The sequence below is a fragment of the Dermochelys coriacea genome, chromosome 22 (genome assembly GCF_009764565.3).
Source record: "Dermochelys coriacea isolate rDerCor1 chromosome 22, rDerCor1.pri.v4, whole genome shotgun sequence".
NCBI lineage: Eukaryota > Metazoa > Chordata > Testudines > Dermochelyidae > Dermochelys > Dermochelys coriacea.
The window spans coordinates 6202985-6218252 of record NC_050089.1 but is presented as its reverse complement, the minus strand read 5'-3'; the positions used below and the strand labels follow the sequence as shown (position 1 = coordinate 6218252).

The 15268-nt window shown below is 41.9% G+C and overlaps 1 protein-coding gene across 12 annotated transcripts in view; it reads right to left on the bottom strand.

Moving 5' to 3' along the window:
- Nucleotides 1-15268, bottom strand: part of PRDM10 (PR/SET domain 10) — a 69351-nt gene that overhangs the window by 48815 nt on the left and 5268 nt on the right. For 7 of the 12 annotated variants that reach the window (XR_006276681.1, XM_038380467.2, XM_043501036.1 and 4 more), the window contains exons 2-3: nucleotides 3711-3900; nucleotides 1870-2034 (exon numbers count right to left, since the gene is read on the bottom strand). Coding sequence is in view for 11 of the 12 variants with exons in the window: in XM_038380467.2 (XP_038236395.1) it covers nucleotides 1870-2034; nucleotides 3711-3803 (258 nt within the window). In the remaining variant the exon portion in view is untranslated. Of the gene's footprint in view, nucleotides 1-1869; nucleotides 2035-3710; nucleotides 3901-3988; nucleotides 4171-7407; nucleotides 7605-15268 lie in introns of those variants that run through there. The other 5 variants (XM_043501032.1, XM_043501034.1, XM_043501030.1 and 2 more) reach the window with 4 other exon arrangements.

Below are 15268 nucleotides of genomic sequence, written 5' to 3'. Positions count from 1 at the left end.
GGCTTATCAATCAGGCCTCAGTTTACTACCAAATCACACAAGGAAAATTACTCTTCTGTTAAGAAGCAACCTATGTAAGAATTATTTATTTTATTGAAGTTCTAAAGTGCATATTACTGTGGCAGCTGTATTCAATTTATACCAGTAACCCTATGTATGTAGAAGTTAAACTGAAACTAGTGGCCTCCATATAGACTAGTGGCAGCTCCATAAAAGGATAATAATTTTACATTAATATAGCTCCTTTCATTCAGATACCCAAAAGGTGTTTACAGACTTTACTGAGCGTATATATGGAATAATATTTTTCTCCATTGCTAAAGGTAACAACCACTAGGATGAAATACAACAGCTGTATAACAGTACACAGTAACACTACAGAACAATTTAGGGCAAGAATTTAGACATATTGGATTTAATTGAAATTACAGGGGGATTTAGAGAGGTAAAATGGAATTGAGCCAGGATCAAAGAAGTTGGAGACTGCTAATTCCATCATTCTGCAAGTGTGGGAGAAGATGTATCAAATAGCTCCTATATTTAAACAATCTTTAATGGCGACAAGTGGTCAGGAAGTTGGGTTTTAGTCTCATGTGAGAAATGACACCTCCAGCATTGTTTTGGTAACTAGAAGGAGTGCCACCCAGTGAACCACAATCACTGCTTTTCACAGAATATGGGAAGAGAAAACCCTAGGAAAACCAATTACTGACCAAGGTCAACTCTGCTTGGCTTCCGAGATTTAAAAATATCACAGCTTAAAGGGGTCTGGCTGCAGGTTGAATAAACCCAATACTGTAAAAACTCAATCAGTGCTTTATAATGTACTGTGCTTAAATTTAAGTTACTGTCCTATTTACAAACTACAGCATCTAAGTCTGAAGGTCTTTTGAGGTACATGATTAGTAACTTTCTAGGCAATTTCCACTCGTGAGCCATCTCCTCTCAACACCTCAGTCCCTCACTACTTTGTTCTCAAACTGGATGGGACTCGAAGACTGCTGGCAGCCTATGCACCAAAGTATGAGAAACTCTGTATATACTAGCTCAGAGCTGTATGACATAGGTGGAAAATGGGGCAAAAGGCAACTCTGGTGTTGCCCCATATACCAAATACAGTTCCTTTACAATGTTAGTATAAATGCTGCCATATCAGCAAAGGGATTAAATGCTCTTGACAAGGTCTCTCTCCCTTTAAATATATTATATATACACATGGAAATATAGATACATACATATATATATCACATAAAATATATGTTATCAGGAACAGTAGTTAGTAGATATTTATTTAATCTAATAATTATGCAGGACAAAAATCAGGCCTCTGAAATCAGTTGTTTTGCCTAAATAAGGATTACTGGGTTAGAGCCAATGCTTTCAGATCCTATGACAAAAAGTGCTATGCAAGTGCAGACTCTATTATTATTAATTACTAGAACTGTGCTGTGCAAAATAAGGAGACTGTTTCCAAGAAAAGTATGGATTAAGCAGCACCTCTTCCCTCTCCTAAGTATTTACAGCCTACAGCTTTTAGCATTTTATATATATATAGTGCAGGCAAAATTTCTACAGTGATTAAAAAAACCTTTGATTTAATTACAGTCCAGTCTAATTGAAGTGAAATAGCCAGTACATTGTGATTAATAGCCCCAACATCCCTTGATTACCACATATGCAGAGTTGACTGGAATGAACAGTACATACTCCCTCTTCACCAATGGTTAGAGAGAGGTGGCTATGCACAGCTGATGGCCATTAATACAAACCATATAACTTTGCAGGTAGCTGGCTTTAATCCTGAATTAAATTATTACTCTGTACAGACCACAGGGGGCAGAAAGAGGACGGATGTGGAACTACACGTGCCTGCGTAGCCTCCACAGGATGGATGTAAACCAACGTGTGCTCCGAGGTGTCCACTGAGGTGTAAGAGGTGCCATCTGCTGTGTAGACCACCTGCTGCGGGGGACGGTCCTGATCATCACTGTACACAATTTGTGCCACTGTTCCACCTTCAGGGACAAAGTGCACCTGGAGAAGAAATGAAGATGATATCCTTAAATAAATGTCTCTGTGAAAGTGTCCACAAACACACTCCTAATAGCCAAATTCATCATGTAAAGACCTCCTGAGTCCATTCTACATAGCCAATTGTTATGGACATAACACAAAAATCATTGTATAATTTGAACTGAGAAGCCTAATCTTAGCCAGAGTATATGCAGGTACTGCACTTTCACAGAGTTTGAAATAAAATTCATCTTATTTTATTAAAACTTGTTATAAAATAATTGGATTTTGCTTGATCTTTTGGGATATTTTTTCTAAGAAAAAACGTAAGCATCTTAGTTTAGGCACTACTATAGATCTTGTAAAATAAAATGCCATTTCAAAACTAATAACAATGATGAGACTAATACATAGCATGCATACAGTGCCTTTCATTTCCAGGATGCTGTGAAAATACTAATGAACCCTCACAACACCCCTTTGCTGTAGCCAGAAGCAGTAAGTATTGTTATTTCCATTTTACAGCTGGAGGAGCTGAGGTACAGAGAAATGCAGTTTCTTGCAAAGTCCAGAGAGCAAGTTATTGGGACAGCCAGGATTCCAAGGTCTTACTCACAATCCTGTGCAAATTCAGCTCAACAAAAATTGAATAATTGTTTTTAATGTATATTTTAAATCATTCCTCTGCACTGCTGAGACTCTGAACAACCGTATCTTACTAATATTTGAGAAGTAAACATGAAACTGATTTGAAACTAATGTGAAACTAATCAATCTCAGTTTTGCTGTCCAAACTGAGTGGAATGTAAAGAGTGAAACAGAAGCAATGTAAAGTAAATGAGATTTTTATAAATCTAAGGCCCAATAATAACATTGGTTTTAAAAAAATTCTGTATTTACGATATTACTCTTGACAGTGATGCTTTAAACTGATCCACATTGGTGCTAGAAAATTAAAGAAAAGCAGATATGTGATGCGACTTTCTGTTATGCTTACAATGAAAAAATGGCAGTAGGAATCTACTACGTATGTATTATAGTCTTGTCTTAGTCATGTCACTAATCCTACTGACATCAGTTGGACTAATTTAATGAATCCTTATACATAAAAGAAGGATTTGGCTGTAGTGGTCACTGGAAATTACATATTTCCTTTTGGCATCACCCCCTCCCGCACTACCACAAAACTTTAACCAGAGGTCCAATTAGAAAGAAAGAAATTGTGGTACTTTCCCAAGCTTCCACCCACGCTTCCAAGCCCAGCTATGTCCGCTTCTGATGCCATTACCAGCAGATTGTGAAAAGCTTCTTATGATTGTCGTCCCCCTGCCCTGTGTGCTTATACTAGCAGTGAAATTGTAAACAATGTTGACATTTAAATGACCATTGGTAGGCTCCAGAGATCACACCCCTCAAAATGAATAGAGATAGTTAATATCTCTCAGAGCTACTGTTTCAGGCTGTCTGCAAACTCAGACAGACTTCTCAGCATTGGTTTTACACTCAGTTCAATTGCTAAAGCTTTACTTTGCAAACATAGTCGCTAGGCTTCGATTTCTTTTCAAGCTTAGCTTCTGGAGCACAAGATGGCAGGCTCCGGAAAAAAAGTACGAGCTTGTTGACCTGCTGCAAGCAAGCCCAACTCAATCCCTCACTCTAAGAAATAATTAGAGAAATTTCTAGGAGCCACTAGTCACCTGAGCAGTATTCTGTTCCTGCTCAGTAGATTCAGACCACACCTGTGGACTTTCCTCTTTTGAGTCCATCTCGTCCCTGCTGCGGTGCTCCATGGTGATAGCTAATTACAGGAGCAGTGTTTGGCTGAATAGATTCATCTGTTCGCTATGTCTCTACGCACCCAAGACAAGGTGAGCTTCTGTAACATGGCTATAACGAGAGAAAAGAGACCCAAGATGTTAAATAGTCGAGTACATTGCAGTCAATTTCAATTGTAGCTGAAAGGTGTTACTATTACCACATGCAGGGATGTGCTTCTATGATAGAAGTCTTAATTTTATGAACATATTTTTTTCTCAGTTCTCTTTCCCAAATCCTGCTGTACAGTATTTTCTATCGACAGTCGATGAGGAAACAGGCCAACAACTGCAAACGGCGGAGCTTCTGAGGAGGCCTGGGAGAAACAGATACTCATGAGCAACCCTCCCATCCTGCCGCACTGAATGTGATAATTATTGCAGAGCAGAGAGGAGTTTAAAAAGGATCCATTTCCCTTCCCTCAAGGTCATCACATTACAGGGACCATCCATCAGCTTAGGGTTAGATTGGATTCCCTTTGAATCCCATCACTGCTGCTCCTGCACTGGTCAGAAGGGGTTTGTTTCTTCCTGGCAACAAGGTGTTCCGTCTACAACTTTCGCAGCCTCTAATGGCCTAGGGATCAAGAGACAGTGCTGGGAATTGAACCTCAGTCTTTCACAAAAATAATCATTATGTTCAGAGGCAGCCACTGTTTTCTCAATGTATTTGTTTAATTTTTAGTGCAACCGATCCTGCGTTTAGAGGCAACTCTCCACGTGCACAGGTCTGAAATCCCAGCTGGCATTTCACATACTATTAAACTAGACATTTTTTTTAACAGAGAAAGAGAAGAACAATGAAGCTTAAATTCCTTTGTCTCCAATGTCATATTAAATGATAGACTGAGGAATTAGCATGGGGCTGAGCCCATTTGATGTTTCAGCAAGTCCAATTAACTTTATTTTATCCTGGCTGTCTAGTTGGGCTGATCTGATGCCAGCACCTGCCTGTGCAACAGGAAGAAAGCAGAAGGTCCCTGTCATAAATATAAAGGGAAGGGTAACCACCTTTCAGTATACAGTGCTATAAAATCCCTCCTGGCCAGAGGCAAAACCCTTTCACCTGTAAAGGGTTAAGAAGCTACGGTAACCTAGCTGTCACCTGACCCAAAATGACCAAGGAGAGGACAAGATACTTTCAAATCTGGAGGGGGGAATAAAGGGTTGGTCTGTCTGTGGGATGCTTTTGCGGGAACAGATCAGGAATGCAGACTTACCACTCCTGTTAAGTTAGTCAGTGATCTAGCTAGAAATGCGTTAGATTTCCTTTTGTTTAATGGCTGGTAAAATAAGCTGTGCTGGATGGAATGTATATTCCTGTTTTTGTGTCTTTTTGTAATTTAAGGTTTTGCCTAGAGGGATTCTCTGTGTTTTGAATCGGATTACCCTGTAAGGTATTTACCATCCTGATTTTACAGAGGTGGTTCTTTTACCTTTTCTTTAATTAAAATTCTTCTTTTAAGAACCTGATTGATTTTTCATTGTTCTTAAGATCCAAGGGCTTGGGTCTGTGTTCACCTGTACAAATTGGTGAGGATTCCTAACAAGTCTTCCCCAGGAAAGGGGGTGTGTAGGGCTTGGGGGGATATTTTGGGGGAAGACGTCTCCAAGTGGGCTCTTTCCCTGTTCTTTGTTTAAAACACTTTGTGGTGGCAGCGTACAGATCAAGGATAAGGCAAAGCTTGTACCTTGGGGAAGTTTTTAATCTAAGCTGGTAAGAATAAGCTTAGGGGGTCTTTCATGCAAGTCCCCACATCTGCACCCTAGAGTTCAGAGTAGAGAAGGAACCTTGACAGTCCCTCACTTATGCTATCCTTGATTTACATTTTAAAAGCAAATTATTATAGTCATAATTTATACCGATAAATTCTGACATTTGGTTTGTCACTGACAAGCTAGAAAAAGAAAAAGAAAGGGGAAAAAAAAGCAGGCATTTTCTGCCTTCTGTTAACCTCACAAACAATGAAGGAGCCTTGCAGGACCTGAGCACATACATCCTACACAGGCCTTCCCTACAATGCACAAAGCAATAATTCAGGAAAGCTTTACTATAACGTGGAGTGATGGAAAAATTAAGACCATCGCCACACTGAAAAACAACAAAAGAAGGAAAGAGGTTTTTGTGCTTTATTAGACAGTGTGTCAAGCTATCATCACTGGTAACAGCCTCCCATTGACTCCCTCATGCTAAGAAACATATCGCATGCAAGTTTTGCTCAACCCAAGGGGTGACAGAAGAAAGTAGGATATGTCATGTGACTTCATAAACACTCATGCTGTTAGACTCTGAGGAAAAGAAAACAGAAATGTTACATTCATGAGTGAAGGTATATATATCCTAAAATATAATCCTAAAATCTGGGCAAAGAGCAGAAGAGGTAAGAAAAAATGCAATGCCAAATCAATGAGTGACGCTTTAGCCAGGGATCTTACTAGTAAGAAAAAAACACTATTAGCTGCACTGAACAATGGTCAGTGCTGAGAATCATCTAACACTGCTGTCCAAGAGGCTACATTATAAGGTGTTAAAGAAAGAGTTTACTATAATAAATAATAATACATTGTATTTTGACCTTCTATAGCATCTTTCATCCAAACACTTCGAAGTGCTTTGTAATGTAGGTAAGTATTATTATAAGACTTTCTTCTTATTCTTATCAAATCCTTCCTTTAACTGAAATAATTCACTGATTTTGTTAGCCCTATGATCACCAGGGTGTATATAATGGATTGTGTAGCACATGACAGTGTTCATAATATTAATAACAAAGTCTGAACAAGCCAGCGTTTAGCTGTATTTATCTAAATATCATAACAATCTTTCTTGTGCTCCTTTTCTATTAATTTATTCTAAATTTTTGGCCGTCAGTATTAACTGAATAGCAGCAATTGCATACCCAGTATTTTAATCAATTATCCAATAACTACCGGCCTAAAACAATCAAAATGGATCAAAATAAATGCTGAAGTTTTATCGTTTGGTTTATTTATTCTATTTATACACACAAGAGAGAGAGAGAGAGATTTGGTTACTAAGAATCTGATCAAGTAAACCAAGCACTGAATTAAGTGGAAGGAATGAATATAACCAATTAACAGATGGTGTAACAGGGTGACAGAGTTTTTTGACTGACTCCCCCTTTAAACAGGTGTTGGAATCTTGAAGGCAGATGCTGATTCATTCCTGTTGGCTCATGGTGGTAGGAATAGCTCTTCTATGTTGAATATAAGGGAAGTTGGGATGACTCTTTGGCCCCAAACTGAACTTTACAATATAATCACAGCAGGAAAACATCAGGAACAACCAAGCTTAGGGAGAAAGCATAGGGTGTAGTTTAAATTTTTGCGGTGGCTCTGTGAGTTACTGATAAAGCCAAATCTTAGGAAGAGAGGAAGTTTGTTCTACATTCAGTGGGTCAAAGACTCAGCTTCTATCGACTGTCATAGTTCCATTATAGCTCCAGTTCAATGGAGCTATGTTGTTATACAGTGGCTGAAGATCTGGCCTGATGTATTTAGATTCTGTTCAGAGAACAGTGAAGATTTCACTGCTTACAGATGAGGAAATTTTGCTTACACCATAGCAGAACGGAGGCAGAGAAGTTAAGTGATTTGTCCAAGGCCACTTATAGAATCCAGGAATACTCAATCCCAGTCACTTGTTGTAACTACTAGACCACGTTGGTTCTGAAAACCACCTTCTTTTGAGAATCTGCAGAACTTGTTAGTGCCTTTGATTCAATTAGTGTAAAATAAATCTGGTAAGTTATTGTTCGATTTGAATGGCTATATAGCTGCAATACATGGCTATCAAAAATTGGTTCTTCATTAGTCTTTTAATTCTTCCATTGTAATCATCAGAATATATAGCAAAACACCTTTTCCTGAAACAAGGCACGAGGAACTTTGCAAGTCTCTTTGTAACCACTGCAGTGCATTTGCCCCAGTGCGGCTAAATTAGAGCAAAAGACTTCTAGTGGAGACAAGGCCTTTGAAAAAGAGTCCACGACTTCAGAAAGTTTGAAAATGGTTTAGTTAGAAGTCACTTTCCACCCTGAGACATTGAAGGTGAGAATGCCAGGAAATGTAAATACCTGAGGGTGTCTACACTACAGCAGCACAGCTATGGCGCTGTAGCTTTGCCACTATAGCGCCTTGGTGTAGACACGTCCTACATTGACAAAAGGGGTTTTTCCACTGATGTAGATAATCCACCTTTCTGAGAGGTGGTATAGCTAGGTAAACAGAAGAATCCTTCTGTCAGCCTAGCTGTGTCTACACTGGGAGTTAGGTCAACCTAACTATAGATTGCAATTGCATGGGCATGCAAGTTTTCACAGCCCTGAGCAATACCTAGGTCAACTTAAGTTTGAGGTGCAGACCATACCTGAATAAGTTTTATAATTGAGCTCACAGAAGCTCATAGAAGGATGCTAAGGGTACAGGCTGAAAGAAGTTTCCTTGCTGATCCTTATGCATAGGTGACCCTCCTTGAATTAATCTGGGAGGTTGCTATTCTTCCCTCCAAATGCATCCTCAAGATCCACTCCAGCTTTCTGACCTATAAGAAATGAGTGCTAATTTCTCTGCACTTCAGGGCTCCCCTATGATCTTTTCTCAGTTCTCCCAGCAGTACTGGCTCAGTGACAGTGGAGTAACAGATACCCAAGCTAGCATGTGGCTATGGAACTTTTAAAAGGCAGTGACAGTTGGGTCAAGTCATCTACCAAGGAAAATTCTTGACATGTGTCCAATCTCCCTCTGACTCATTACACCCAACAGAAATGTTGCGTTTAGATTAGCTGTTGAGAAAGGGTGGTAATTGAGTGAGTTGACAGTGACTTCACAATGGCCAAACTTAAGGGTTACATGAACTGTTTACTTTCTGTCTGTAGCCTATATAACAGGGGTGGCCAAACTGTGGCTCGTGGGCCACATGCGGCTCTTTTACCATCAAAGCGTGGCACGCAGAGCACCCCAGTTCCCCCCTCCGCCATTCTCCACCTACCAGACTGGGGTGGGGGAAGCTCAGGACCTCTGCCTTGCAGCAGGATGGTGTGGTAGGGGCTTCTGCCCAGGGAGGAGGGGGGTCTTAGGGCTTCAGCCCTGTGGGGCACCCCTGCCAGGGCTCAGGGCTTCAGCAGGAGCGGGGCTAAAGCAACAACCCCCGGCTCCCGGCAGGTGTGCCCTGGCTCTCGAACTTCTGAAGATTGTCATATGTGGCTCAGAGGGCCAATAAGTTTGGCCACCCCTGCTATATAACCATGAAAACAAGACACAATTCTCATTAATATTTAGCTTAATTACAACCTAGTTTCTTCAAATATAGACTATGTACAAGATTGCAATTAATTTTAATTACATGGAAGGTTTGTTGAATCTGTGCTAGTCCATCATTCTGACTGGTGCCTCCATTAAATTATAGATGAAAGATCTTTTCTTGGGCTTTTGCATATTTTAGAAGGTGACTTGCATGGGCCTTGACCTTTGCCTGGGATACGCAAACATCTAGCATAATGAGGGAATACTCTCTTCTATCCATGCTACCTGTCTCTGGATCATTCTCTACATGTATACATTTCTCTTTCCAAATATTTTGGGGGCTTTTCCACACCACGTATAGAAGTCTGACACCTTAGGAATACAGGGATATCAGTGCAAATATGCCAATGGGAGATTTTGCGGTGTCAGAAGGGATGCATGCAGATGCAGTATGAACCTGATGTAACTCAATTACTTGCATTTCTATAGCATCCCTGAGGCATATATAGAGCATAAGCAGCATGTTAAGCAGTATGCCAATGTGCAATATGCTAAACCATTTACAGCACCCCTGAAGAGAGCATTTTCCTCCTCAAAATAGCAGGCATGCCTCACTCAGTATGGAATCAGGTGATGACACAAGGGCTGCAATGATAATGGGTACATCAAATACATCATATCATCATCCTTGAGTGTGAAAGAAACAGGATACCAATAGAATGCAGCATAAACAACACAGCGGATATAGTGTGAGGTGAAACCCACACATTTCCCTTTATTAGGTCCAGCCCTCCAGATGCCAGCATGTAGAATGCAGCTGCCTGGCGTCTCAAATCTATAAAGTGCAACCCCATCAGCAAACTCCTCATACAATTCCACTGGCTCCTCATTCATTTCAGGATATAGTTTAAAATTGCCCTACTTTTGTTAAAATCCTCTGGGGACTCCTGCAAACCTCACAGACTCTGTCCCTCTTCTCTTCCAGCACTTGCTTCCTCTTTGACCTTTCCAAAATCTCATCAATGTTGCTCCAGTCTCTTGCCTCTACAATTCTCCATCTCTTTCCAAGCCTCATGTGTAAACCTGCCTTTATTCCTTTGATACCTTCTCATGTCTCACTTCTTCCCCTTGTCATATATTGTCCGTAACTGCAACGCTATTATTAATTCTTCAAATTCTTTGAAACAATTATATACAAAATAATATATTATTCCATTGAGATTCCCCAAAATTGGAAGGAAGATTGGGGCAAGACAAAAATGTAGGTGTGCACCTCAATAGTGACTTGGAAAACTGGAAATGTACAAAATAATGAGCTTAATTCAGAAATTCTCAAGTGAAGGGGCTTGACCCCACACCACAGGGTGGTTGAAACTCACCAATTACACAGAAAAAAGAAACTAGGGGTAACTGGACTCAGCAGGAGCAAGGACAAGGAAGGGAAGGAGCAATTCCTTCCCCCTTCCTCCTCCTCTCACCTTCTGTGGCTGCCCCCACCTTCTCCCTGTTCTGCCCCCTCCCCTAACCAATTTGTGTTCAGCTCTCACATTCACAGCATGCAGCTGTGGGGGAATCAGAAGTGGCATGGCCCAGAGCTAAGCACTGGGCATAGACAGACGCACCTCATTCACAACTCCGCACCCAGCATCAACCCCCTCATGGGTCCTGCTATCCCCAGCATGAGCTACCCTCACCCAGACTTCTTAGTCAGTTGCCCATCCAAACACTATCCTCCCTAACAGCACCACTCACTCTCAATCTCATCCCAATCCATACCACCACCCAACACCATCATTTAATATCCTCATCATAAAGCACTTGTTCCACTGCATGCTACCCAGCAATAGCCCACCTGCATCAGGACCCATATACCAGCCATAGTTTCTTGCCATGAACCCAAGGACAGGTACACAAAAAACTGTAGAATTTGGTTTCAAAGTGGTAGCCGTGTTAGTCTGTATCAGCAAAAAGAAGGAGGAGTGCTTGTGGCACCTTAGAGACTAACAAATTTATTTGGGTATAAGATTTTGTGGGCTAAAACCCACTTGGATTGGTCACAGCAAGATGCCATGGCTAGTTTCTGGGTCCCAAGTGGTAAAAGGTTAAGATTTGCTGGCTTAAATTGTTTATTTGATATTACTTTACATTGTAAAAGGCAGAGAAGGAAGGATTTTAGGATAGCACATTTGAAACACTAAAAATATTAGCATGAAGGGAACTTTTAGTGGTTGGACGGAAAATCCTGGATCACAATGAAACCAAAAAATGTTCCTTTTTTTGATACAATAAACGAAGATCCCTCAGTGTCCACGGTGTAGAAAATACAGAAAGAGGAAAGCAGACAGTATCTCCTGTACAGACCCTGCACTAAGCAGACAGTTTCAAGGAGCTCCTGATGCACAAGCAGCTGCACTTACATTGATTCAGTCATGCCCTTAGTCTGAGAAATGTTCACTAGAAAATAAAGCTGCTCAACCATTTACTGATATGATGGATTTTGAATTAGAGAATGATAAATAATCTGTCACTTAGTATTTGTGTTACTGCAGTGTCAGGGACGGGAGCTGTTTTGTATACTGGTTACTAAATTTTACAAACGTAAAATTCTTAATTTGTCTCAATTTATTCTCTGAATAATAGGGGTCTAACCTTTTACTTGCAGAAAATAACCGTTCAGCTAAGAAAGTAATTTGCACAGGGACAGTGGCACCTTTATAACAAATACAGAATAATAAATACCCTCTACTTTTGTACTCATAACACCAGTGTAACCTCACCTCAGAGTGAATTCCAGCAGCAATGTCTGTCATTTATATGAAAGTTGATGTTTCTATTTGGTAAATATCTTCCATAACAGAAAATGTCTTTAACCAAATTAATAATTAAAAAATAAACACACACACAAACCTTTTTAAACACTTGGAAGGCTTCAGACGCTTGCAGGAGAGAACAGTGTTCTTCATTTCTAGACCACCAGTTTGAATCCAGTTTACATCAGTAGCGACTAACTTATTAGCATCCCAGGGCAGCTCTAGTCGAGGTCCACGGGTGCAATTGCACTCACAGAAATCAGGCCCAGACCAACCAATATGCACTCAGTCCATTTGCACAGGACCCCCATCTCAAGCTTGGCCTAGCTGTCCCCCCATCACGATGCAGGCACTGCCAGGCCAAATTTGAGAGAGTGGCACTGTGACCCATTGTTGCAATGCCAGGTTGCAATGCCATTCACTCAAATTCAGCCTGGCCCCCCCTCCAACGAAGGGTTGGTTTGTCCTAGTCTGATGGAGGGACGACCAGGCCAAATTTGAGTGAGCGGAGTTGCAAACTGGCGTATGCAGTTTCAGTACCAATCAGGTTTGGCGCCTGCCATAGGTAGTGAAGGGAGCAACTTGCTTGTCCCAGATCCCACCATCACCGTCACTGGCATCATCATGCTGGGCCCAAGTCAACCTGCCAGGGCAAGAGCTCGGCGGTAGGCGCAGATTCGGGGATACCGCTCCCATCAGCAGTGGGTCTGGAGCTCAAGGAGAGATAGAACTGGAAGCAGACCCCCAGCTGCACGCAGGGCAGAGCCCGCCATCTCCACAGGGAAGGCAGGAACCCCAAAGGCCTGGGCCCTCTCTTACCCCCACAGCTCCCCACCCTCCAGTACTCATTGAATCAGAAGTCTACATCAGCCCCTGTATCATCAGATCACTGTGAAGTGAGTTACGGACGGGAGGTGAAATCCAGCCCCACCAAAGTCAATGGGAGTTTGTTTGGCTTTAATGGGATTCTCAGTTCAAGTTCTGGTGGACAAGTATCCATATCACCACAACTGCAGCTTGCATTCTTGCTGGCAGCCTCAGAAAATACATGAACTACGGGGTCTAGCCAAAGCACTGGTTTTCCCTGCATGATGTTATTACTGGGGTTTCCTAACTTTTTGAGAAGGAAGGTTTGAAAACTCTATTATGATGAATCCACTCACTTCCGACTGAGCCAGAAGACAGTGGGAAAGAGTTCCCTTTCAGTATCAAAGACTTTCAGAGAGGCTATATTTATCTCTGGTTTCAGAGTAGCAGACGTGTTAGTCTGTATTCGCAAAAAGAAAAGGAGTACTTGTGGCATCTTAGAGACTAACAAATTTATTTGAGCATAAGCTTTCGTGAGCTACAGCTCACTTCATCCGACCAAGTGAGCTGTAGCTCACGAAAGCTTATGCTCAAATAAATTTGTTAGTCTCTAAGGTGCCACAAGTACTCCTTTTCTTTTTATATTTATCTCTGAATACCTGAGAAAGTACATCACTTTCTTGTACAAAACATGAGGTTTGGTGTCCCCCAGCTGGCAAGCATAGGCCATGGTCATAGTATTGGCTAAAATGAAGACATGCTGATAATTTTACCTTACGAGAGCTAATGACATACCTTAGTTCTGGAAAGCTGATGCTGCAAGAGTTGGCCCCTGCATTAACTGATTGTTTGAATGGGCTCCCCAGCTGAAAAGACTGGTATCCACTGATGGGGATCTGGTCAATTCGATTTAGGATGAACTGCTTTGACCCTGTGCTTCTCAGTCCAGTAAACTAAGCAGATTATTGATTGGGGAACAGTATTATTGAACTGGGGATGACTCAGAAATTCTGGAGAAAGAGATACAAATCCAGAATTCCCAACTCCACCAAACTGTTTGAGAACCAAGAAGGAAGAGTTGACTTCCTGGTACCTCTCTTTCCTTAGAACAACTTCTATCACTCCAGTCTGAACTAACTTCCTGAATCTGGAGTTCTTGGGGAAAATGGACAAACTGAGAAGAGGGAAGAATTGATTATGAAGATGTTGAAGGGAGGGAGGGTGCTAAGAGATTCTGTTGCATACTCCTTACTACCTGTTCAAAGCAGAAGCCCCAGGAGTTGCTAAGTTGAGGAGTCTTCCCCACGGGACACCGATCTTTAGGCAGGCAAGGTGGTGAATCATGCTAAGGTCATGTTACAGCAAAGTGCTCTGAAATAAGTTGATTCTGAGTGAGTTCTGAGGTCATCTGATATTAAGTTCCTGTTTTCTGGTCCAATGAATATGGAGGCAGAGAAGTAGCCCCACAAGTAGGGCTTATTTCTATGAAATGATGTATATATTTCCATCTGCTTGGAGGGAAAAGACATCTGCTCCTTGTCCACTGCCTGTATAACTGCTTTCTTGAAAGGCTCTCCAAAGAGCTTTCCTCCTCTCATATGATTCCACTTCTTTTGTCTTCTATTTAGGTTCTTATATTACAATAATTGCTATGGTGTTTGAGCACAGGACATTTGCTTCCCATTTTTTGGGGCACAGATAGTGTTGCTTGTTTGGTCTGAATGGTTAGCCAATACATGGGGCCTTGCAGTATTATTTCCATTAGGGAGAGAAACCGATGAAACACTCAGCTACATTCTTTGGTTCAATCCTATTTATTTACAAAGAATATACACAAAGTTTTGCATCCCTGAATACAGTAGAAACAAAAAAACAGCAGGCAGTTTCCTTGCTCACTATTTCCAAGTCTGCTCCTCCAGTCAGTTCTGTGCCCAAGGAGCTGTCACTCTGATCCTTTTCTGGGTCATGCTCATGACAGCTTCGCTGGTTGTCTGCTGGTTCTCTGCCTCTCACACAGAGCCTGTCAAAACAATCTTCTAGCCCCTGCATTTACAACCAGTACCAGGGAAACCCTCTTACTCTCCCAGGGTTAGTTTTTTCTCAAGCCTCGTCGTGTAGCCCACTGCCTTGGACAGAAGCTTCTATAGTTTTCAGTTATCTCACTTCATAAAGGAACATTTAATTGCTCCTTCCAGCCAGCCAGAAAGAAGGATGTTTAGCACACCCATGATTTTAACCAGGTCTGTGATTGTCTATAGCAGCGGTTCTCGACTGGGGGTCTGTGAGCCCTTTCAGGGGGGCTGCGGAGCCCCATTACTGAAACCCGATTTCCCTGAGCCCCAGCACTGAAGCCGGGAGCGGCGCAGGGCTGAAGCCGGCAGCCCCCCTGCCCCAACTGGGAACAGCATGGGGCTGAAGCCAGCAACCCGCCTGCCCCAGCCAGGAGTGGCACAGGGCTGAAGCCGGCACCCCCTCCTGCTTCCAGCCAGGAGTGATGTGGGGCTGAAACTGATGGCCTGCCCCACCCCCAAGCCAGGAACAGTGGATGGCTGAAGCAGG